Source organism: Cordyceps javanica, chromosome 1, assembly GCF_051103115.1.
Source record: "Cordyceps javanica chromosome 1, complete sequence".
Classification (NCBI taxonomy): domain Eukaryota; kingdom Fungi; phylum Ascomycota; class Sordariomycetes; order Hypocreales; family Cordycipitaceae; genus Cordyceps; species Cordyceps javanica.
Window position 1 is genome coordinate 5,866,752 of NC_139295.1, and position 21,942 is coordinate 5,888,693.

The 21,942-nt window shown below is 53.8% G+C and overlaps 8 protein-coding genes across 8 annotated transcripts; 4 read left to right on the top strand and 4 right to left on the bottom strand.

The window, feature by feature from the left end:
• Nucleotides 1–1,522: 1,522 nt before the first annotated feature.
• Nucleotides 1,523–3,433, bottom strand: V2A60_001757 (SANT/Myb-like DNA-binding domain-containing protein; the record flags this gene model as incomplete). Its single annotated transcript, XM_083253114.1, has 1 exon — nt 1,523–3,433. The coding sequence occupies one exon, from the start codon at nt 3,431–3,433 to the stop codon at nt 1,523–1,525; it is 1,911 nt and encodes a 636-aa protein (XP_083109240.1).
• A 680-nt stretch (nt 3,434–4,113) lies between these two features.
• Nucleotides 4,114–4,923, top strand: V2A60_001758 (emp24/gp25L/p24 family/GOLD-domain-containing protein; the record flags this gene model as incomplete). Its single annotated transcript, XM_083253115.1, has 3 exons — nt 4,114–4,296; nt 4,404–4,709; nt 4,774–4,923. 3 exons carry the CDS (start codon nt 4,114–4,116, stop codon nt 4,921–4,923), a joined length of 639 nt encoding a protein of 212 aa, XP_083109241.1.
• Nucleotides 4,924–6,290: 1,367 nt separating this feature from the next.
• V2A60_001759 (kinase-like domain-containing protein) lies at nt 6,291–7,774 on the bottom strand (the record flags this gene model as incomplete). Its single annotated transcript, XM_083253116.1, has 3 exons — nt 6,291–7,432; nt 7,497–7,566; nt 7,646–7,774. The coding sequence occupies 3 exons, from the start codon at nt 7,772–7,774 to the stop codon at nt 6,291–6,293; spliced, it is 1,341 nt and encodes a 446-aa protein (XP_083109242.1).
• A 5,069-nt stretch (nt 7,775–12,843) lies between these two features.
• Nucleotides 12,844–14,103, top strand: V2A60_001760 (NADP-dependent oxidoreductase domain-containing protein; the record flags this gene model as incomplete). The annotated part of the gene is made up of 3 exons (XM_083253117.1): nt 12,844–12,961; nt 13,077–13,231; nt 13,336–14,103. 3 exons carry the CDS (start codon nt 12,844–12,846, stop codon nt 14,101–14,103), a joined length of 1,041 nt encoding a protein of 346 aa, XP_083109243.1.
• Nucleotides 14,104–14,630: 527 nt separating this feature from the next.
• Nucleotides 14,631–16,285, top strand: V2A60_001761 (2-nitropropane dioxygenase; the record flags this gene model as incomplete). Its single annotated transcript, XM_083253118.1, has 6 exons — nt 14,631–14,754; nt 14,879–15,454; nt 15,575–15,603; nt 15,668–15,753; nt 15,875–16,054; nt 16,177–16,285. 6 exons carry the CDS (start codon nt 14,631–14,633, stop codon nt 16,283–16,285), a joined length of 1,104 nt encoding a protein of 367 aa, XP_083109244.1.
• A 406-nt stretch (nt 16,286–16,691) lies between these two features.
• V2A60_001762 (SCP2 sterol-binding domain-containing protein) lies at nt 16,692–17,377 on the bottom strand (the record flags this gene model as incomplete). The annotated part of the gene is made up of 3 exons (XM_083253119.1): nt 16,692–16,855; nt 17,021–17,218; nt 17,362–17,377. The coding sequence occupies 3 exons, from the start codon at nt 17,375–17,377 to the stop codon at nt 16,692–16,694; spliced, it is 378 nt and encodes a 125-aa protein (XP_083109245.1).
• A 1,661-nt stretch (nt 17,378–19,038) lies between these two features.
• On the bottom strand, nt 19,039–20,258 carry V2A60_001763 (uncharacterized protein; the record flags this gene model as incomplete). Its single annotated transcript, XM_083253120.1, has 2 exons — nt 19,039–19,093; nt 19,198–20,258. 2 exons carry the CDS (start codon nt 20,256–20,258, stop codon nt 19,039–19,041), a joined length of 1,116 nt encoding a protein of 371 aa, XP_083109246.1.
• Nucleotides 20,259–20,940: 682 nt separating this feature from the next.
• Nucleotides 20,941–21,719, top strand: V2A60_001764 (L-methionine (R)-S-oxide reductase; the record flags this gene model as incomplete). Its single annotated transcript, XM_083253121.1, has 4 exons — nt 20,941–20,943; nt 21,011–21,115; nt 21,271–21,307; nt 21,370–21,719. The coding sequence occupies 4 exons, from the start codon at nt 20,941–20,943 to the stop codon at nt 21,717–21,719; spliced, it is 495 nt and encodes a 164-aa protein (XP_083109247.1).
• Nucleotides 21,720–21,942: the final 223 nt, after the last annotated feature.

Consider the following 21,942-nt stretch of genomic DNA (forward strand, 5'->3'; position numbering starts at 1 on the left):
AAAACTTAAAGTAAAAATAACTCTTATATAGTCTAAAAAATACTAAATAGTTATTACTAATCCTAACTAGTTATTTATTAAAATAATAGATATTAAAAATATTTACTAATAGCTTAAAGTATAATTAAATAAGACTAACTACGAATTTCCTATTAATCTATCTTAATTCTTATTCTCTATCTAATTCTTTATTAATTAGTATATATATTATGTTATTTAGATTTTTTTTAGCTTTATTATGCTATGTTAAAATTCGTGCTGTTGTTCTGCTTGACCTGCCGAGAAGTGGGTGGTGCCGAGAAGTGGGTGGCCGACGTTAGTCTTTGGCCATTCAACCACCAACCGGCGACCGCCAACGACAACGACAACGACAACCCCCCCCTCGCCTTTCGCCCCTCTTTTCATTCAACTCTGCTTATTCCTCTTCCCTTTTTTCCCTTTTTTCCTTTTTGGACGAAACCTTATTTTCGACACATGATGCGTCCTTTCGACAATGTTCTACATGAGACGAGAATAGTATACCTGAAACGAGTCCCTCTCCACCCCACCACGCCCAGATACTCAATCACTGGCTAATGCCATGTGTAGCGCACGAAACAAAGAAAAACAAGGTGACCAAGAAGAAGGAAATCAGGCGACAAATATTAAACTCTATTCTTGCAGGTGACAATATATGTACGACGCAAAGCGAGCCAAAACACCAACCAACTATAGAGTATCATCCTTGCCAGAAACCTGATTACAGAGACAATGAAATGGAACTTGAAGTGTATCTGTTTCATGAATAATTTGAGTTGTAAAAGCCGTCTCGCTTACTCTGACCCCTTCTTCTTTGATATGAACAGGTACTTGCCCCCGCCTGCCATGAACAACTAGGTACAGCAGGGGGAGATGGAGATAAACAAGGGAGGGGGTGGTGTGGCTTGCTGATGGAATGAATCCTCTTTGATTTCAAGGTAACAGCGTATTATATTGTACATGATGGCGGCTGTATTTCCCACGTGGCCGGCCCTCTTCCCCCCGCCGCTCTCTCTCAAAAAATGATTCGTCTGATGTGCGCCGTGACGTCGAGTCTGACAAGTACGCGCCCGTCTGTAAGCCTCGTCGTCGCCCTGGCCGCATGTCCAAGAATAGAATGCTGCATTCCTGCTTGCACGAAAGAAAAAACCCCCCCACTGCATCTCGTTCCACTCTGATGGTGTGTGTGAGTGAGAAAAGCGAGAAGGGAGGGGGAGGAGAAAGCGCGCTTTGACCCGCCAGAACAAGTTGCATCTAAAATGCTCTGCAAACGACACACGGCAGTGTGTGCTCGACGTGGCCGGGAATGCGAGGCGGGGGGAGGAGATAATGATACGCATTCTTTTATGCATACACACACACATGCAGACAAGCAACACCTGGCATCAACGGCTACGCGAGATGGTGGCGGTGAAACGGGACCGTTGCCAGGCCGGCATTGAGAAAATTTCGTACATCTGCCGTGCCCCCTTTATCTCGTGTATTCTGCTGGAGCCCCCAGTCTTTATTTCTTCTGCCGCTTGGTGCTCTTGTCACTTGTCATGCTAAGCACGCTGGCGCTTCGCTTATGGGATATGGACCCGGTGCCACCTGGGTGTGAAAGCTTCTCCTTGTCTGCGGCAGTATCCTTGGCCTTGTCTTCCGCCTCAGCTGACGTATCCTCTACTTTTGCAGCCTCTGCGGCGGCACCCGTCTCTGGCTCTTCTATCGTGGGAGCAGCCTCATCAGCTTTGCGGGCGGAGGCGGCGGCCGCCGCCTCTGTGGGAGCATTGTCGCCCTCCGTCTTTTCTTCCGTCTTCTCGGCCGCCGCATCTGCTTCAGCGGCCGCGGGCTCTACTCCCTCAACGGCCGCTTCGGGCCCAGCCAGCGCCTTTTCTCGCTCAGCCTTCTTGGCCTCTTCAATCTTGATTTCGGCGTCTAGCTTGTCCGACACCTTGCGAGCGTCCAACAGACCATTGACTGCACCCAGCAAAGCCTCGAACTGTTGCGTTGTGGCCGTCGTGGGCATGGCAAGTTTGCTAGGCACATCGAGCTCGTTGAGCGTGTTGTTGATGCGCATCTGCTGCTGATTGGATTTGTGTGAGAAGAGCTTGTTGATCTTTTCTGTGCGGAACGTAGGCCCGGAGCCCAACCGGTCGTGATGCGTGACACCGTAAATGGCCTCTTCCTGGTCGGAGAGCTTTCGACGCTCGTGCGCCTGCTGCGGCGTCTTCTTGCCCGCAGCCGTAGGTGTTGAGACGGGCCCTGAGGATTCGCGATTGTTGTGGTTGTTGGCGGCGGCGGCGGCAGCAGCAGCAGCAGCAGCGGCAGAAGCAGTCTCCTTCTTGGTGGTCGATTCTTGAGCGGCAGCCTGAGGGGTGCCCTGCGCGGGGCTGGCACCCTCGGCACCCATAATCGACTTGCGCTTCTTGGACTTGTCCATATTCAAAAGGTTTTGCAATAGTGTCTGCAAGCCGGCAGACGATTTAAAGGTGCTTATGTCCGTCTCTGCGTGAGGGTAATCGAGCCTGTTGTATAGCTCCCTGCGTTCTTCATTGAACTTTTCACTTCGAGCCAGGATTCGTTTGATCTCCATCAGGAGCGACTCCTCTTCGCGAGCTTCCTCGCGCGAACGTGATAGAGAGTTGACAGCGAATTCTCTGCGGGCCCTTTCTTGTTGAGGGTTGTAGTGCGTCATGAGCTCGTGAAGAGCGAATTCCGGCTGCGTCATGTACTGTACCGGCTTATTGACGGCCATCATCTTGGCTGCCACCTCATAGTATCGTGCTTTGAGATCCTCCAAAGCCCGCGCGCGCGCTGTCGGTACTACCGCTTTGCTCTCGTCACCGTCCGCATCCGCTTCGCCATTCATCGCCGGTGGGTTCCATTCGTATCGGTCCCAGATGAGGGGCCACCGAAGATCAAAGTCACGGGCCAGCTCCATCAGATAGTCGGTCTCTTCACGAGTCCAGTCCTCATTTTGTAGGTTTTGTAGGTATTGATCGGCAGTGTACTGCGGGACAGACACCTGCACATTGTATTTGGCAAATGCCGAGTCTTCCATCTCATCAGCAGGCGCCGCAGCCGTCACATCGCCGCGCTCGTTCGTCGCGCCGGTCATTGTTGCGTCCGTGTCGTGCTTCGTGTCCTTGCGCCGCCAGTGTCGTAGAACTAGGCTCGAGTCCTCCCGTGCCGAGTTGCGGAAGTTCCGTAACTCCCATCGTGCTGCTGGCTTGCGGTTCGCTAGGCGTCGTTTCTTGAACTGTGTGATTTCGGGAACGATGGCGATCGGGTTGTCGCCGCCGAGATTGTGTACCTCTCGTGCTAGACCCTTAAGGTTGGGGCGCGCAGACGAGATTTTCTGCTTCTTGGCCGGGCGTGAACCGGCCAGGCCATCTGGAAGGTTAAGCACGTCGCGAACGTCTGTTGAGCTCATTGTTGTGACCTAGTTTGGTGATGGGCGTGGGTGGAGATGCCCGGTGTTGTAATCGTCAAGAGATGGATTAAAACGGGTGTTGCATCGCTTCCTAATCTAATTCTGAATTCGTATTTGACAGACGCAATTGGAAAAGAAGATTGGGATTTTCTCGGCGCGCTGTGTAGCTGTTGCGCCCGGTCGAAGCTCGTGGCTATTCGCAAAGTAATTGGAGTCTCGAGAAATTTGTCCGCGTTGACGAGCACTGGCTGGGTTGGACCTCTCTCAGCGCTCTTAGTAGGTAGCTTTGACGGAGCGCTCAGTGGACAGTGCCGCATTGGAAGGACCAAGACGCGAAAAGTGGTTTGCAGGCGCGTGCACGTGACTGTATACCCCTGGATGGCCTCGCTGGCGAATTTTTGAGGGACGTGGCAGCTTCGATGGGTAGCCCCTAGGCTAGGTGGTGTTAGCAGTGTGAACTTGGACGTCCTCCCTGTCCATCTATCCCAACCACGCGCAACGTCGAGTCTCTCTGGATCCTCCGATTATCTTCTTGTCGCAAGAGACTACCTATTCTTTATCAGCTTGACCGTTGATATCGAATCCGAACCACCTCGCATCTCTTCGAAGCTCGCTCCAGATACCGTGTCGACGCTGCTTGCGATCGCACGTAGCCCGCCATGCGGTCGTTTCTCCCCATCATGGCCCTGGCCTCGGCCGCGCAGGCTCTGCACTTCTTCATTGACGGCTCGACGCAAAAGTGCTTCTACGAAGAGCTTCCCAAGGATACCCTCGTCTCCGGAACCTACGCCGCCGAAGAGTGGGAGGACCGCCTAGGTGCATGGCAACAGCACGAGGGCATCAAGATTTACATTACCGTCGATGTACGTGCCCGTACCCAACCAGTCGAGCCCTTTGCCCTTGCGAAATCGAGTTTTCGTGTGTTACCTGCTGGATAGAATGCTAACGAACATATTTCGCCCTCGTGCAGGAAGTATTCAACAATGACCACCGCATCGTCTCCAAGGCTGGCTCGTCGTCTGGCAAGTTCCACTTTGTCGCCCACGAGGCCGGTGATCACAAAATCTGCTTCATGCCTTCGTCCACGTCGGGTCGCCCCGCGTGGCTCTCGACGTCCTCGCCCAACGGCGGCATTAAGCTGAAGCTCGACATGGTCATTGGCTCAAGCAGCGAAATTGAAAGCTCCGACAAGGATACCATTGCCGACATTACCACCCGTGTTAGGGACCTGAACAACCGCCTCAGCGATATCCGTCGCGAGCAGGTCTTCCAGCGTGTAAGTGGACATGTCTCAAAGCAGCACAGAAAGCATGGGAAAGGACACTAACATGCGGCAACAGGAACGTGAGGCCGAGTTCAGGGATCAATCCGAGTCCACCAACGCCCGTGTTATCCGATGGATGATAATTCAGCTTGTCGTTCTCGGTGGTACTTGTGCCTGGCAGCTGTCGCATCTGCGCACCTTCTTCATCAAGCAGAAGCTGACGTAAGTGAGAAAAAAGCCACACGGCATTGTACTACATGGTATTTTGTTTTTTTACTTGTTCGAAATCTGTCTTTGCTTGCTTGCTTGGGACGGTTTAATCTAGAGTCGTGAAAAGGAATGGGGAAAGGGTTAAGGAAAAGGTGGTCAAGTACGCATCATAAGCTAGTTTGTTGCCGCCAGGCTTTTGTTGTAATGGCCAAGTAGGTGGCATTTACGCATTCAATGACATATTGCTGCAATTGACGTTCGCGAGGATTCACCGTATGGTAGACTGATCTAGTACCATCGGCGGGGGCGAATTTTGGCAGCTCAGAAGCAAACACAATTAATTCACTTAAAAACACATGCTAGAAGAGCTCATTACTGGAAAGGTCTTTAATTCAATTAAGAAAAGCATACCGATGTAACTCCTACCTAGTGTTTGTAAAGTCCATGTCAAAATCAAAAGATTTACACCGTCTTCTCGTCTGCTCTCCTCGGCCTCTCAGGTGGTGTCGTGGGCACGACAGGTCTAACTGAATGATGATGAAACAAGTAATAAAAAGAACCGAACTTGCAACAACGACGCTCAACCGATGCAGCTTCCTCTCGCTCTCCCAAAGTCGAAAAATACAAACTTCTCCTTCAGATCAAAAAAATCTCGTATTCTCGCCCTGAACGCGTTCCCGAGAGCACCTCCTCTCGTCTTCTTCGGGGTAAAAACATATTATACGACGGCATTGTAAGAAATAGGGCGCGTTTGTGTGATTGGGGATGAAAGCCGTGATGGTCGAGCAGTAGTAATGGTAGTAGTGGGAATTTATAAAATGGCGAAAAATGCACATGGGAAGCTGGACAGGCAACAGCCGAGAAGGAATTGCAAAACATTCTTTGATGCAACCCCGTTTGTCGTGGCCGTTAGCTAACAGGGCGATGCAGCCTGCATGTAACGAAACAGCTAGCTAACCGGCTTGAGTCGTAGCGATGGACGTGATGAATAAAAGGAAATAAGAAACCGAGACCCTTGGCGATGCGCTAGGATGATTCTCCATTTTCGTAGTTGTGTTTTTTTGTGCTGTTCATTGTATTTGGTTTCTTGCATTGGCTTGTAGAAAAAGTTGGATGTCGTCGCGCCAGTTGTTTCCTTTCCATGCTAGTGGTGAGCATATGCCGTGTTGATCACACTGTGGTATCCAATATGATTTTTTCCCGTACGGGCCATCCTAGGTAGGATATTTCAAAATGGCTAGCCGACTAGCAAGCTCGAGGTCACCACCTGGCGCGGGCGGGAACATTGATGGCGCTCGATGATTTCAACGTGAATACTTCATGAAGCCCAGACGTACCGCAGCAATAAGAAGCAACGCAACCTCGACTCATGGTAAGAGGCGCCTAGCCGCAGCAAATAGACTTGATGAACTTTTGGAAGCCGCTAGGCTGCTGGACAGCCTGAGCATTCAGCTGGCCAGGCTGGCCAATGCCGCCTTGGGGCGTCATCTTCTGCTGAGGCAGGTTCTGGGCGCTGTTCTGGAACTGTGCCTGAGTTGAGCCGGCTGGGGTAGACAGGTCACGCAGGCCCCCAGGACCCCGTTGGGCGGACAGACCCCCTTGCGCGCTTGGACGATCTCTCTGCTTGCCCATCTGCTTGATCGGCGAGGGAGGGGGCGGCTGGGCGGCGTTTAGTCGGCCGACGGTAAGATTCTGTGCTTGCTGGTGAGAGTTGGTATTCGCCCGATGGCCACTGTGAAGTTCCATTTGAGAGGGACCGGGGCGTACGTTTGGATTGTGGTGATAGTTGTGCCCCTTGGAGTCCCAGCCCTTTCCCGAATCCTTATTGATCTTCATCCAGTCGTACTCTCCATCCTCGATCTCACCGGCGTTCTTGAGAGCCTGAGTGAAGAGTTCGCGAAGGTAGTCATAGTCGGGGGTGTCCTCGAAGCCTAAGTTGCGTACGTATGTGAGGTACTTGCTGAACTCCTCGGGGAAGCCCTCGCATAGGTCCTTGATGGCGGTAGTCTGCTTCTTCTCGCCAATCTTCTCATACTTTTGCTTGTTGGTAGCAGCCTTGAGGCCTTGCCAAGGTAGACCACCTCGGAGGAAGTACATGAATACGTGGCCCAGGGCCTCGAGGTCGTCTCGGCGGGACTGCTCACGTCCCAAGTGAGTGTTGATACTCATGTAACGAGCGGTACCGGAGAGGGACTTGCGTTCGCGATACGGGATGTGTTGTTTCGTCTTGGGATCCCTGTACTGCTTGGCCATTCCAAAATCAATGACGTGAATAACATTGGCGGCCTTGGTGCCGGGTCGACCGATGATGAAGTTGTCGGGCTTGATGTCACGGTAGATGAGGTTTCGCTCATGTATCGTCTGAACGCGGGAAAGCATCTGCTTAGCGACCATAACGACGGTCTTGATGGTGAAGCGGCGACCACAATGGTCGAAGAGGTCCTCGAGCGAAGGTCCGAGGAGGTCAATGACGAGAATGTTGTGGAGGCCTTCCTGGCCAAAGTAGTAGACATTGGGAATACCGGCTGGGATGATGTCAGTGCCATTGTCAGGGACGAGCGAGGCCGAAGAAGGGGATAGTGCACTCACGGTACCCTACGAGAATCTTGTAGGTGCGGTACTCGTCTCGTAGTTGGGGAGCGTCGCTCTTGCGAGGTTCCTGGGTGGGGGTTAGCGCTTCGTGGTCGGGCGGAGACGAGGAAATGAATGAGAGCGGTGTGTCGGAATTGGGAACTGACGAATTTGATGGCAACCTGCTGGTTGTTGAGGAGGTTGGTGCCCTCGAAAATGACACCAAACGAGCCCTCACCAATCTTCTTGCCCACTCGGTAGTGGACACCGACGACATTCGAGGCTGACGAGGCCATGATGGGCGGCGGCTAACGGGAGGTGGCAACAGGAAAGATGTATCGAAGGAGAGGGGACAGCGGGAGAGAGAGAAGAAGGGGTGGTGGTGAACTTCGAGGGTTGCGTGCGAGGAGACGAATTGCCGTAGGCTTGGACGGTCGGACAGTCGGTCGGTCAGGCGAGAGTGCACTGCAGGCAAGCAGGCAAAACAACTGCAGGCCTCGGGGCGGTACCTAAGGAAGCCCCTAGTAAGGGGTGGTGCTGTTGTTCGGTGGACAGACTACGAGCCTGTAGGGCGGCGTTGTCGTACGCAAGACCGGTCGGAGAGTTGAAGAAATTCAGCAAATGGGCAGAACAATGCGCATTGCCGATAGGTCGGAGGAGTGAGCGGGGAGAAAAAGGAAGAAAAAAGGCAAGTCGTGAGAGAGAGAGAGGGAGAGAGAGAGACGAGACGGGCAAGGAAGGGGAGGAGAAAGTAAAGATCTGCTGGAGATGAGTGCCCAGGAAGAAGTGGATCACAACGAAGCGGTAGGCAATTTCTTTGGGGGTGGGAATTTCTTTAGGAGTCTGGGAGGGAGGCTACACTACCTACCAGTACTAACCTCTACTGATACCTACTATGCACAGGTACCTAGGTAGGTTGTTTAGTTGGTGAATACTGCGAACCCTAGCATCCCTAACAGCCTAAGTATAGGTAGAGAGACGGGAGGGGGGGAGGCAGGGAGCCTGTGGGTGGGTGGGTGGCGGCCTACTTAGGTACTTAGGTACCTATCAAACTACCTACTTAGATAAGTACCTAGGTCATAGGTACCTAGATACTTCGTTTAGGTAGCAAGATGCCTGACTAGGTACTTACTAATAAGTACCTGCCTAAAGGACCCCTAGCACAGACGAAAAGAGAGACCGAGACGGCGGGTGCCTCGAGCAAGAGGAAGAAGCATAATTGGCATAATTAGGGTTGGCTAGTGGCATCTGACATCTGACATCTGAGAAGCTTAAGAAATCCAGGTGTTACAGTTCAATAGCTAATGATAGGCAAAGCATCGATGCATGCGAGGCCAGGTGACACGGCGATGGGTTGCCGCGTTCTGGCCGCTGAGGCGCAAGCCTACAGCAACTGTGGGCGGGGAACAGGGGACGTCAGGCAACGTAGCCGCTGAGGCTGGGGTCTGGCACCAGGTAAGTATCGTTCCTGGGCATCTAGGTAGGTACTAAAGTCGACGGACATTGCTAGTGATACTAAAAGGACTTGTAGGGACACTACTAGGCTGGGATTACCAGATATGGTCTACTGTATACAACAAAGCCAAGAAATGCTGGGTCCCTTTTGTGTGTGTTCAGATGAGATGCTGTTCATTTTCTTGCCAGTATCACAAATACCTTCTTCCTTCCAACACCCCGACCGATCCTCGTTCACCTCGCACAACTAGAGGGTGGACTCTTGGCCTGGCCCAACCTAGCGTCCTGACAGTCCAAGATGCATGGATGCCTACCGACCTAGTCAGTTGGCTGCAGATTGAGTCTACCTCAGAGACTGCCGCTACTTACTTGGCATTTCGCACCTCCAATTCGTAGGTTCCTAAGTAGGTACTGTATCCGTACTTAGTTGCAACTCGGTGCCCTACCTTTGGTTGGTTGGTTGGTCTGGGGCTTAAGTGCCCCATCGCCGGGCTGCCTGGCCGCCTGACAAATCAATCAGTCGACGCTTCTTTGCTTCAAATCCTTCTTAATATTTTATTTTTCTCATCTGCTTTCATATTGAAGCTTGGCTTGATATTATGCCGCACCTCGCAAGGCGTTGTCACCCCGCAGACGCATTACTTGCGCTGGCAGCACGCCTACGAACAATGCACGACCCCTGGGCAGGCACTTAGGCTGACTACGTACTGATACTCAGTACCATACTAGCCTACCTAGATCCTTACTGCGGAGTAAGTACAATGGCGGCAATGGAATGCTGGCTACGTCGCTGTAGGTACCATATCCACACTTCCCCGCCGCCTGCCTGGACTGGTACACGGCTACACGGGTACTAAATAAGTACTGGGTAGGTAAGTAAACAGAGCAGCGGGTGCGGTACGTTGCGGGATAGCGCCGCCTGGCGGTGAGCCGAGATGCCAAATACGAAAGAAGAACAAAAATAGTTTGGCGAGACGCACATGCAAACGCACATGCAATTGAGACGAACTCGGATCCTACCGGCCATCATTTGATACCGAAATATACTCTTGCCTTTTCACCACTGTCAAGTTCTACTAGCCCAGCTGAAGCGAGTGGCATCGCCTAATTCGCTCGGAGCCGCCGAATGCTCAAAACTTTGCCTCCACAAGCACCATTCAGTCACCACCTGATTGCTAACCGCATGCCTGTGTCAAACTTCCTACTGTACAATCTTGCTACCATATGAGAGTCAAGCAGCTACAAATTGGATTCGACTTCCTGTACAAACAACAACCTTGAAACAACAACCTTTAACGAAAAGAAGTGTAGAGACCGAAAACTCAACCACGTGCCAAGAGGCGCAGCGACCTCATCACTGTGGCTCATGCTCTACGCCACAGTTTGGGCTCCGTGGCGGAAACATGGGCTCTCCCAACCCGAGCACTGGACGACAATTGGCCCAAAGCAAGCAAACAATCATTCAATTGAGCAACCTAAGTATCGCAGCCTTACTGACCAGACACCAACTTACCCAGACCCGTGTCTCGTCAACGACTTGTAGTTGGAGCCCTGTCAATGACGTGCCCCGGATCAGACGCAATTTCCCAGCCATTCAACGAGTTTATGTCCCCCTGGCGTCAAGCCAGTCCGCTCAGGCCTGTTCCTCGATACTTGTAACACGATTACTACTCAGTACTAGGTATCAGTATTAGTACTGATACTACTTACTTTGTTGGTCCGCACGTAACCTTGCTCCTCTTCCGGCTTGCCAAGACGATGCAACCCGAAACAAGCACATTTCTTGCCCAGCGACGGCCTCGAAGCCTGCGGCGAACATGGTTCAGTCCCAAACAGGGTACCATACTTTTGAATGGCATGTGCCCACCCCAACCGCGGTACACGAGAGGAAAAAAAACAGGCGAGACACTAGGGGGGTACTCTTTTCTTTCTCTACGAGCTCATCGCCAGATCAACCAAAGATCTCACCACGGAACATTAATAAACTGGGTGTGAGACCATCTGGAACCATGTCACTCCATTCTTCGGCAAAGCACTCATACATACCAATACTGACTGGCAAGGGAATGGCCCAGCTGAAGAAGAAAAAAAAAGAGACCAAGAGAAGAGAAGAAGCAAATATATATCTAGATTATGCCATTACGTCTTCTAAGCAACGTTTGGTCATCGTGTTGCTTCTATCGCTGCCAGAACACGGACCGTCACCCAAGCCCGCGTCTCGGCCACTCCCGCTCGCTCATTGCGTGCATGGTCGGGCGGCCGCCATCCTCAACAAGATGTGGCCGGGCCTGCACCATCAGAGCCGGGATTTGGATGGTCGTTCTTGTTACATTCGTGTTGCAATACTGACTAGCGGGAGCACCCTGCATGGACGGGAGGGACCACCCTGTCATTAATCCCCGACGTAAAGCAGGGGTTCTTGTAACAAACAGTGTAGTTTCTGAGATTCTGGTTCCTTTTTTCCTTCTCTGGAGAAGTACTGAGTAGTAACAAAATGAAGGAAAAAAAAAAGCAAGGATTTCTTGAGAGATACCTTAACTTTAGTGTGGCTGCCTCCAAGATGGCGGATCTCGGCCCCAAGTCGAAACTCACTACTAGCTCAATGGCTAATAAAAATGGCCAAATGGATGAATGGCTGCTGTCTCACCTTGCTCCCTGCATGCACCCTTGGGGAAACAGAGTTGAACCTGCGAGGTGCTTATATACCGAGTAAGTGCTCCATATGACGCTTCGTAATGCCACCTTGATACTATTCGGTGCGACATCATAGCGCGCATGGCAATCCTCGCCATCTCCAGGGTGTCTCGCGGGTGGAAGTGGTTGGAGGCCCCGCGGTCCAGCCCCATGCGACGAAACTGCAGCATACATCGTATCATCGACAAGTCGCGGTCAGCCACGGGCCGCAGATCCGTTCATGGCTTGCTACCGAGTGGTCTTGTGCAGCGATTGGTCGCGTACCTGCATCGGCTCTTTTCTAAAAGCTTTAGCTATAGCTACCGAACTTGCAAGGTAGACGATATTTCCGCCCGTGTGCTGTGGCTGCCCATTCGGCGGTGTTGCTGATGAGCATGGGCTCGGCAGAGGCAGATGGCCGAGGCGGAGATACGACTGGAGATGTGATTGTTTATGCCCAGTTTTTACCGTTGAGTGTATGAAACCGCACTGCCGTTGTAGGTTGGCATCTCCACCCGAAACCCGAAACGCCGCCTCATCGATGAAGTCAGGCCAACATTTGCTGGAGACTTGTCGCTAATCCTCAGGTCTCTAAAAAGAAGCTTGGCAGCAAGACAACGTGACAGACACAATAGTCTGTGGCTCGCTAAAACACGCCCCAAGAATCCGCATTTCTAATAAGCAGTCCAGAAGTCAGCCAGCCTCTCTCGACCTGTGTAGATGTTGTCCAAGTTCAGAGATCGGTATAGGGTAGCCACTCTTGCCGCAGTTGCCAAGATGTTCAAAATCTGGTGACGCCCCTCAGCAATTGAGGGCCGCATCATAATTGCCCTCACCGTCACTTCCACACCAGGCGGGGGGCTTTTCGGACATACGAACCAAAGGGCAAATGACAACCCTGTTAGCCAGCGTAGTAAATCGCTCTAGGTCATGACAAAGCAGAACTCCCATTTCTGCCTGCCTATCCGACTATCCTGCCGCCCCCATCCAACCACAGTTACACGTTAAGACAAGCCACCCCGCACCTTGGTGGGGGAACACGCCTGTGGCCGGTGAGAGGAATGGCCAGCTTCATCATCACTTGGAGCCTGCTAGCTCCTATATAACACCATAGTACTGCGGCGTTTGTGTCGTCGATTCGCTTTAGCGCTGACTCTCCCTCCATCTCCTCCTCAAATCTCAAACCTTACACTTTGACCTGTCACCGAGCGCAATCGCTGTTGTTCGAGTACACACCATGTCCAAGCCTGACGATCTCCCTCCCATGCAGTACCGCTTTCTCGGAAAGTCGGGTCTGCAAGTATCTGCCATTTCTCTAGGTGGATGGCTCACATACGGTGGCCATGTTGACCGCGGTACGCATTGCATCTACCTCCTTGCATGGCTGTTCCCCTCCCCCTCACAATGCGGGCCAATGCAAGGTCATCCCAAAGCCTCCCCCGTACTGACTGACTTGATTGTCCGCGACAGAGGGCACCTATGCCTGCATGAAGGCTGCATATGACTGCGGCGTCAACTTTTTCGACTGCGCCGAGGTGTATGCCGGCGGCGAGAGCGAAAAGGTCATGGGTGAGGCCATCAAGAAGTATGGCTGGAAGAGAAACGACCTCGTCATCTCTACCAAGGTACGCATGGAATTCCCCCCATTCTTCCCCGTCCAGAGAACCTGGTGAACGCAAAACATCCGGCTGTCAACTATCCACCGCCCGCTCACACGCTCCATGAATAGGTTTACTGGGGTGGCGCCTTTGGCGACAACCCCGTCAACAACACGGGCCTGTCGCGCAAACACGTCATCGAGGGCGTCGACGCCTCGCTGAAGCGGTTGGACCTCGAGTACGTGGACCTCATCTACGCGCACCGCGCGGACCGGCAGACGCCGATGGAGGAGACGGTGCGAGCCTTTAACCACGTCATCAACACGGGCAAGGCGCTGTACTGGGGCACGTCGGAGTGGCGGGCCGACGAGATTGCGCAGGCGCACCGCGTGGCCGACCGGCTGGGCCTCATCGGCCCCATCATGGAGCAGCCGGCCTACAATATGCTCGACCGGGCCAAGGTCGAGGGGGAGTTTGCACTGCTCTACCGCGAGCCCGGCCTCGGCCTGACCGTCTTCTCGCCGATGAAGCAGGGCATCCTCTCGGGCAAGTACAAGGACGGCATCCCGGACGACTCGCGCTTCGCCCAGACGAGCGTGCAGTACGTCGCCGGCTTCTGGAAGCGCACCGGCAAGGAGGGCTGGGACAAGGTCATTGAGCAGGTCAACCAGCTGCAGCCCATTGCCGACCGCCTCGGCGTCAAGATGAGCACCCTCGCCCTCGCGTGGGTCCTCCGCAACCCCAACGTCAGCTCAGCCATCACCGGCGCCAGCGCGCCGGCCCAGGTGTACGAGAACGTGCGGGCCGTCGCGGCCGTCGAGAAGCTGACGCCCGAGATCATGGCCGAGATTGATGAGATTCTCAACAACAAGCCGCCGTCGGTTACAGAGAGAGAGTAAGAAGAGAAAAAAAGAACGAAAAAGGAAAGCAATGCGGCCAATTTGAGACCCGAAACAAATAATAGTACCGGAAAAAAAGTACATTCAATGGTCATTGCTACTGGTTAATCGCCCGCCTCCTCCGTCTTGTGTGTCCGTGTAAGTGGCGACACGCCGATGCTAGCTTACTTAGATGAATGAGAGAGTCCTTTTCACACTACCAACACGGTATCATTGATCCTCCGTGATCGCATGCATGTTTCCAAATCGAGTTACTGTTTTGTATGCCCGCGTAGTCAGCGGGAGCGTTTCCGCCAATTCCGTATCGTCGACTTAATAATCGGCTAGCGCTGGACTTTGTCTCTTATTAAAATATATGCATCGGGAACGGAGTAGCCTCGCAACGCAGCTTCTTGCACCACGAACTTTGCAACCGACTTTCCGTATTGCATTAGTAGCGAGTGTTTTTCCAATGTTTGTGGCAATTCTCTCATGTAAACCTCGTCCACTGACATGGAAAAGAAGACACAAATTACAAGATTCACGAGATGGCACCATCGAAATTGCAAGAATGGTTTCCCTGGACCAAGGCGCCCGTCATCATCAACGGGCCCATGATTGGCGTCGCCTGTCCCAAGCTCGCCGCTGAAGTGAGCAAAGCGGGTGGTATCGGTGCGCATAGTCCCCTTTCTGCCGCTTTTCTAAACCACCGGTCAACATTCTTCTTTTTCTTCTTCTTGTTTTTTGCTAATCTTTTCTTTCTGGCCTTTTTCCCCGTCGCTTCCCATGACGGCAGGCTTCATCTCGTGCGTCGTCAACGTCGAGCAGGGTTCCCCGGAAGTGACGAGGGCCCACGACGACCTCGCCGCGGTGCGGCAGCATCTGGGCCAGAACGCCGCCACTGACGACGACGACAACGGCGTGGTGCGCGCGGGCATGGGCTGCATCACCGGGCACGCCAGCGTCGGGCAATTTGCCGAGACGGTGGTGGTGCCCGTCATGGCGGCGCAGCGGCCGGCGGCCCTGTGGCTGTTTGCGCCCGACGGCGCGGTCCGGCCGCACGCGCGCATCATTGCCGCCGTGCGGGCGCACTTTGAGGGCAGTGGCAGCAGCGGCGGCTACCGCCCGCGGGTGTTTGTGCAGGTCGGCAACGTGGCGGCCGCGCGCGAGGCCGTGCGGGACGGCGCCGACGTGGTCGTCTGCCAGGGCGTCGACGCGGGCGGGCACCAGTTCCGCCGGGGCGCGGGCGTCATCAGTCTCGTGCCCGAGGTGCGCCGCATGCTGACCGACGAGTTCGCCGACCGGGACGTGGCGCTCGTGGCGGCGGGCGGCATCGTCAACGGCAAGGGCGTCGCCGCGGCGCTGGCTCTGGGTGCGTCACCTGCTCCCCCCCTCCTTTCCCCCCCTCCCCTCCTACTGCCTTTGCAATACATTCCGCGTACGGCAGGCCCCTCCTTCGCGTGCTGATGAGCTAATTGATGGGCGGCCACAGGCGCGGATGGCGTGGTCATGGGCACTAGGGTGAGTTTTCGTTCTGCCACGCCGGGGGTGACTCTTTAAATACTGAATATTGTAAAAAACAAAGTTTACGGTGGCGGACGAGTCAACCTATCCCGACTTCCGCAAGGCGCAAGTCCTCCAGACCACCGATGGCGGTTCGTCTACGTTCAAGTAAGGAATCAAAAACACAGCTCCCTCCCTCCCTCCCTCTCAAGGTGTACCGGAAAACTAGGTACTTGGTTACATATCAACTTGTCCAGACGCACTAACGCCCCATCGTCTTGCCTGGCAGGTCGCCGTTCAACGACCAGATCAACAACAGCACGCTCTGGGGCCCGTTGTATGACGGGCGCGCCATCGTCTCGGAGATTCACGACAAGTTCATGGCGGGGGCGACGCTGGAGGAGTGCCAGGCGGCGCTGAAGCAGGTGTCGCCGCCGGAAGAGGCTGTCAAGCTGATCAACACGTGGGCGTAAGTACAAGCGAAAAAAGAAAGAAAGAAAGAGAGAGTCAGGGCACGCCGTGTCCTCTGCTGCAAGATTGGCAATGCAATGGGCTAAAGATATGCTAACGACAAGTGACAATGGTGTGTAGCGGGACGGGGGTCGGCTTGGTCAAGACGGGAGGCCCGGCTGGCCAGATTGTTGAAGATGTTCGTCGCGAGACGCGGGAGACGATTGAGTCACTGATTGGACTGATCTAGCCTCGGGAGACGTTTTGTAGGAGCGTACGTAACATGAGCTGGTGCCAATGAATAAATGCTCGACGACAATGGAGTAATATGTGTAGCCACAAGGTTTGACAACCATGATAGAGCAATGTTTGCAATCACAAGATGGGATAAGAGCGAAGAGAAAGAATATTTCAAATTCTATCATGATTTCTTCCTTTTCAAGCAGTAGCACTATCCCAAGAGAAGATGCTTCTATGGTACATGAACAGAAGGCCGCACAGCTCGTTTCACCGAGTCATTGCGGCAATTGCTCGGATCTGGTCTTCTTTTTAGATTCCCCATCACATCAGGCATTATAACATGTAACCGGGAAATGACAAAAAGGCAAGAAAAATAGATGCGACATCAATCGTAGAGGCGAGTGTGACAGATTGATTTACAGCTTGGCCTTGTTCTGAGCCTTCTTGAGGATAGGCTCCATCTTGTTGGCCTTCATGACGTCGCCCTTGATCTTGAGCTTGCCAGACATGAAGAGGCGCTGAGCGTTGGCCTTGCCGGCGGCGAGCTCGCCAAAGTCCTTGTCGGAGAGGGAGAGGGTGACTGCAGGAGAGAGAATACGTCAGCATGAGCAGATGAGAGAGAGACAACCCCCAACCCCCCCTTCAAAATAGAAGGGCCACGTTGGTAGAGTGATTGGGACCAGCGTGGTGAAGGAGAAGGAAAAAAAGAGAGGGTTGGGCGTGGTAGAGTTGGAAATAAACTAACCGGTGGGCTTCTCGCCGAGACCCTTGGAGACCTTGCCCTCCTTCTTGAGGTCGAGGTTCCAGCTCTCGGTCTCGCCGGCGGGGTTCTTGAGGGTGAAGGCGAAGACGGCGCCGCCCTGCTTGATGGCGTCCTGGCGGTCCGAATCGTTGGCGAGGGCCTGATTGATCTGGTCAAAGGCGGCGGAGGCGGGGAACTTGGCTGTTACAAAGGGAAACGTCTTGTCAGTGTCGGGGGGGTTTCTTTAGGAGTATCGTCGTCGGCCTCGGCTAAACCACCAATACCGGCGCAAACGGCTACGGGAAGCCTTGTAGCTGTTTGGGGGGGAGAGAATGGCAACTTACAGTCGGCGACAGACATGATGAAAGAGATGTTGGATCGGAAGGGGGTATCTAGAGTAATTGATATATTTGGAAAAAAAAGATGAATGGAAGATGAAAGAGAAAGAAGAAAAAAGAAGTAGAAAGTCGGCAGAGGGGTTTCTGGAGCTTTATGAGATGCGTCGGCCGGGGGGGGGGGGCGGCTAGAAAGCTTGGGGTAAACTAGGTAGGGGAAGTTGGCCTTGGCTCGGCGACGCATGTGATGGGAACCTCGGCCGGACCGTGTGAGTACTTAGGTTAGTGACGGTTTTGGTAGGTACTGGCACGGGAATGGAGTTGGAGAGCCAAAGCCAAAGTCAAGGCCAAAAAAAATAAAAAGGACCACGTTGGGGTAGGCCGGGCCTCTACACCCACTGTAGCAATGCCAACTCAACGCTGTAGACTGCCTGTAGACGGCCTGCAGACGGCCCGTAAGCACACTGTACATAGCGCACTGGCCCCCCCCGGTTTCTCTGGTGCTGCCGCTGCCGCTGCTACAGTTACTGCGGAGAAATGCCACCCAATCTCACCATCAGAGCGGATACTAGGTACTGAGTGCTCACTGCTTGCTGCACTCGTGGCTTTTGGCTGGCTATTCTCCCCCACAGAGTGACGACAAGGGCAGCTTTTCCTGTTTCCCCCTCATTCTTTTCTTACCCGTCCCGTTTTAGCCAATCAGCATCCGTATCGACTATGAGCCTCCTCGGTAACTGCTGACGACATAGCCGAAGCCCTTCCTTGCGTACCTTTTTCCTGTTTTTTTTTTCCTTTTTTTTTCCTTTGCGCCTGGTTACCAGTACATGTCTGCTTGGCTTATGCCTGGCCGTCCGTTTCTTCCCCAACCCCCCGGTCCCGTTTTGCTGATATAGGCGACCTCTGGGGAAAGCCGCCGGGGCAGTCGGTCCACGAGCTTGCCCAACACTACCATAGCCTGTCTGTCTGTCTGTCCGTCTGTATGTACTGATAATGGCAATGCTGTCGGCACACCGATTCCGCTGCATAAGATGCAAAACGAAAAACCAGTCTCTTTTTCGTATTATTCCCCTCCCACTCATTATTATACAAGTGCCGACCTGCTGCTCTCCTTATACATGCCTATAACAAAATAGTTACAACTACCAGCCACCCCCCCCCTTCCCGAGATTCATCGTCCGGTTATCAGACCATGTGCATGCACCACTCTTCTCGTACCACCGAGCCTTGCCCCGACTACCAACAGTTCATGGCAAGTACACCACATTGATCACCTCCTCCTGCATATGTCACCTCCCATGTCCGCCGGCTACGATTAGCTCAACATTAGCCAGTGGCGCAATCTTCGGCACACCCGCCCACGCGAGCAGAGAGCATATGAGGAGCCGCTAACGCATGGCTCAACCTCGCCTGCCCCGTCCAGATTTCATCACCCTCACACAACAGTAATATGTTTGTTGCCTGGTTGAAAATAAGAAAAAAAAAAGGCTTGGCATATAACTTGGTGTATCTCTATTAAACCTCTTTTTGAGTTGCTTGTGATAGAAGAGAAAGATTCTGATGCTATTGTACAAATGGGTCCCGCAAAGCCCAATTCTATTCGCGTGCGAGCCAGCCCGTCAGCTATTTCTCGTCAGGCCTCCTTACTCCGTACCGGCATCTTGACCACCAACCTGACGCCGGTGTTTTTTATAGATGCCATTCCGGCACTGCAAAGTCGCGGTTCTGAGGCCAATTCTCCTGCCTAAAATCTCTGTTAGCAAGATCTTGCTCCTCTCACTCTCCGCGTAATCAGATCCGTCTTGGCAACACCACTCGGTGGAAAAAAGATAAAAAAAAAACACATACCTCGTCATAAGAAGTGTCGTCATCCTCCGGCGGCGCTCCGTCAGGTCTTCGGCCGCCGTCAGCCGGAGCCAGTCACCCAGCCACGTCCTCATCTCTGACTCGCTCTTGCCCAGCACGTCGATGCCGCGCTCCATGCACGCGATGCGCAGCTCGTCCACCTCGAGGCCCATCGGCCCCCCGTCCCGCACGAGCGCCCCGTCGTCGCCCTCGAGGAACGCCATCCGCAGCGCGCCCTTGACCTGCCACATGCCCGGCGGCGTCGCGCCGCCCAGCCGATCCCACATGGCTCCCGACAGGTGCAGGCTGCGCAGTACGTGCCGCCGCGCCGCGGCCCGGGTGACGCCGGGGCTCAGCACCCCGTGCGGGTGCGCCGTCTCGAGCGCCCGAAACGCCTCCCGGCGGCGCGTCTCGGCCTTTTCAGCGCCCCCGCGCAGCTGCCGCGGGATCCGGCACGTGTACGGCACGATGCCGTCCACCAGCATCACCACCAGCGGCGAGAACTCCCCGCAGATGACAAACATGAGCCCGAAGCACGGCAGCCGCAGCACGTCGTGCCGCACCCGCCACAGCAGCACCCAGTCGGCGCGCGAAAACGACCGCGGCGCCGCCGCCAGCGGCCGCCACACCGACGGCCGGTCCTCGGCCGGCACCCGCGCCATCCTCTCCCGCAGCAGCCGCCGGTTGGCAAAGACAGCCTTGAGACCGTTCTTGTAGAACTTGAGGTAGCTCTTGCCCAGGTGGAACAGGTATGCGGGTGTCGAGCCGTGCGCCTCCCGATGCACTGTTTCCAGCGCCGGCGGCCGTGTCGACGCCGGCGGGTTCAGCAGGGGGTTCAGGCTCTCTTTGCTGCTGCTGCTGCTGCGCGAAACGCCCGGCGGCGTCGTGTGGTGTACGCTGCGGTATTGTATAGGTCGGCCGCCGCTGTCTAGGTTGTGGCAGACTCGGCTGGTCCAAGTCGTCGCGAGACCAATACGATTGGGGAGGACGGCGAACTGGCGAGCGAGCGGCAGCGCGCCGGGGATGTGCCGCGCCCGGCAACGCCAAGCAAGGCTTGAGCTCATCGTGAGAGATTGACGGCTCGCCTTGGCGTTGTTGTCGTGGTGCGGTTGATGGTGAATGTAGAGAGTTGGGACGACGAAGCAATCATAAATAAAAATATCACTGGGGGCCGACTCGCAGTCATCGGTTGGGGAAAATGGGGGTGCCACATTGTGGCCCCACAGGCAACTCAGGCACCAAATACACCTGCGTCATGCCAGCCTTGTAAGTAAATCGTGAATTTTACCATCATGGACCCGAAATCGCGGTACGTATGCCAATGAGTGGCCGAAACTTACCATCCACCTCAAAAGGTAGTTGCAGAAGATTTCCCTACCTAGTCAGATCGGGCAGGGTCTGTGACCAAAGTATCAAGCGATAGATAGCTGCAGGTAGGCCAATTGGTGTAGGAAATGACCTTAGCCCAGGAAAGGTAGGCCAGTAAAAGGGCCATCGCTCTGAATTTATTCAATTCGTGGTAAAGTAAAGGAATTCTTTGCAGAGCTTCAACCATCGTGTCGAGCGTTGGCGTGATGTCGCCATTTCTTTTCTTAGTAATGACGGCATGTGGATCGCCTGCAGAGACAAATTTGACGTCCTTCAAGCTCATACAGAAAAGCGGTAGATTCTTCCAAGAAAACAAAAAAGTCAACCTTCAACTACAAGACGAGCCATTGAACAGGAATCAATACCGCGTCAGACAAAATGGTGGGCAGCAGACATAAACCCAGCTGGGTACACTTTGCCAGGTGTTAACTGTTAAATCTGGGTATAGGTTCACGCCGACGCCTCTAATTTCGACGAAGGTGTTACCAAGGAGGATGCCTACGAACAAGTCCTTCTCCAGGCCGAGGGTATCTTCTATGATCAGCGCAACTGGGTATGTGGTAGTGGTGTGAACTGTTGAAGAGAGAGCGTTGACTAACTCGCACAGGTTTGGTAAGCCATTTACCCTCTCTGTAGCGAAACGTGAGGATTTAATGCGCCATTAGCAACCTTTCCAACGCTGCTGCTCTACTGTGGCATGCCTACCAGTCTCTGCCAGCTCCCAGCAACAGCGTAAACTGGTCTGGTACGTGTGCTTGTCAAGATGCAAGAACGCGGCTCTTGTTCTCTGTTTCTAACCGTACACAGGATTTTACGTGCTGGACCCGTCCGCGGCGAAGCCTCAGCTAATTCTGGGCCCCTTTCAAGGCAAGGTTGCATGCCAAATTATTGCCTTTGGCCGCGGAGTTTGCGGTGTCGCAGCCGAGTCGCAAACTACGCAGCTGGTGCACGACGTGGAGCAGTTTCCCGGCCACATTGCCTGCGACAGCGAGAGCAAGAGCGAGATTGTGGTGCCCATCGTTGCCGAAAAGGATGGCGAGAAAAAGGTCGTCGCCATCATTGACGTGGACTGTGCCGAGCTCAACGGGTTCGACGAGGTGGACAAGAAGAACCTGGAGCAGCTGGCGGAGCTGATTGGCAAGAGTTGCGACTGGTAGGTAGCTGGAAAACGTACGACGAGTTGAAAAAAAATTGGTAAAAGATTTACAATTTATTTGACTATGCAAATCGCAAGAGAGACGAATATGCACAATAACAGAAGCGCAACGGGGGGGGTTGTGGATGATGCCATGCATTGGTATAAATAGCAGCACACGTAAGAACGCACAGCCCTAGCTGGAAGCATACGTCAGGAATGGCTTGCATGCATAACGGAGCCGG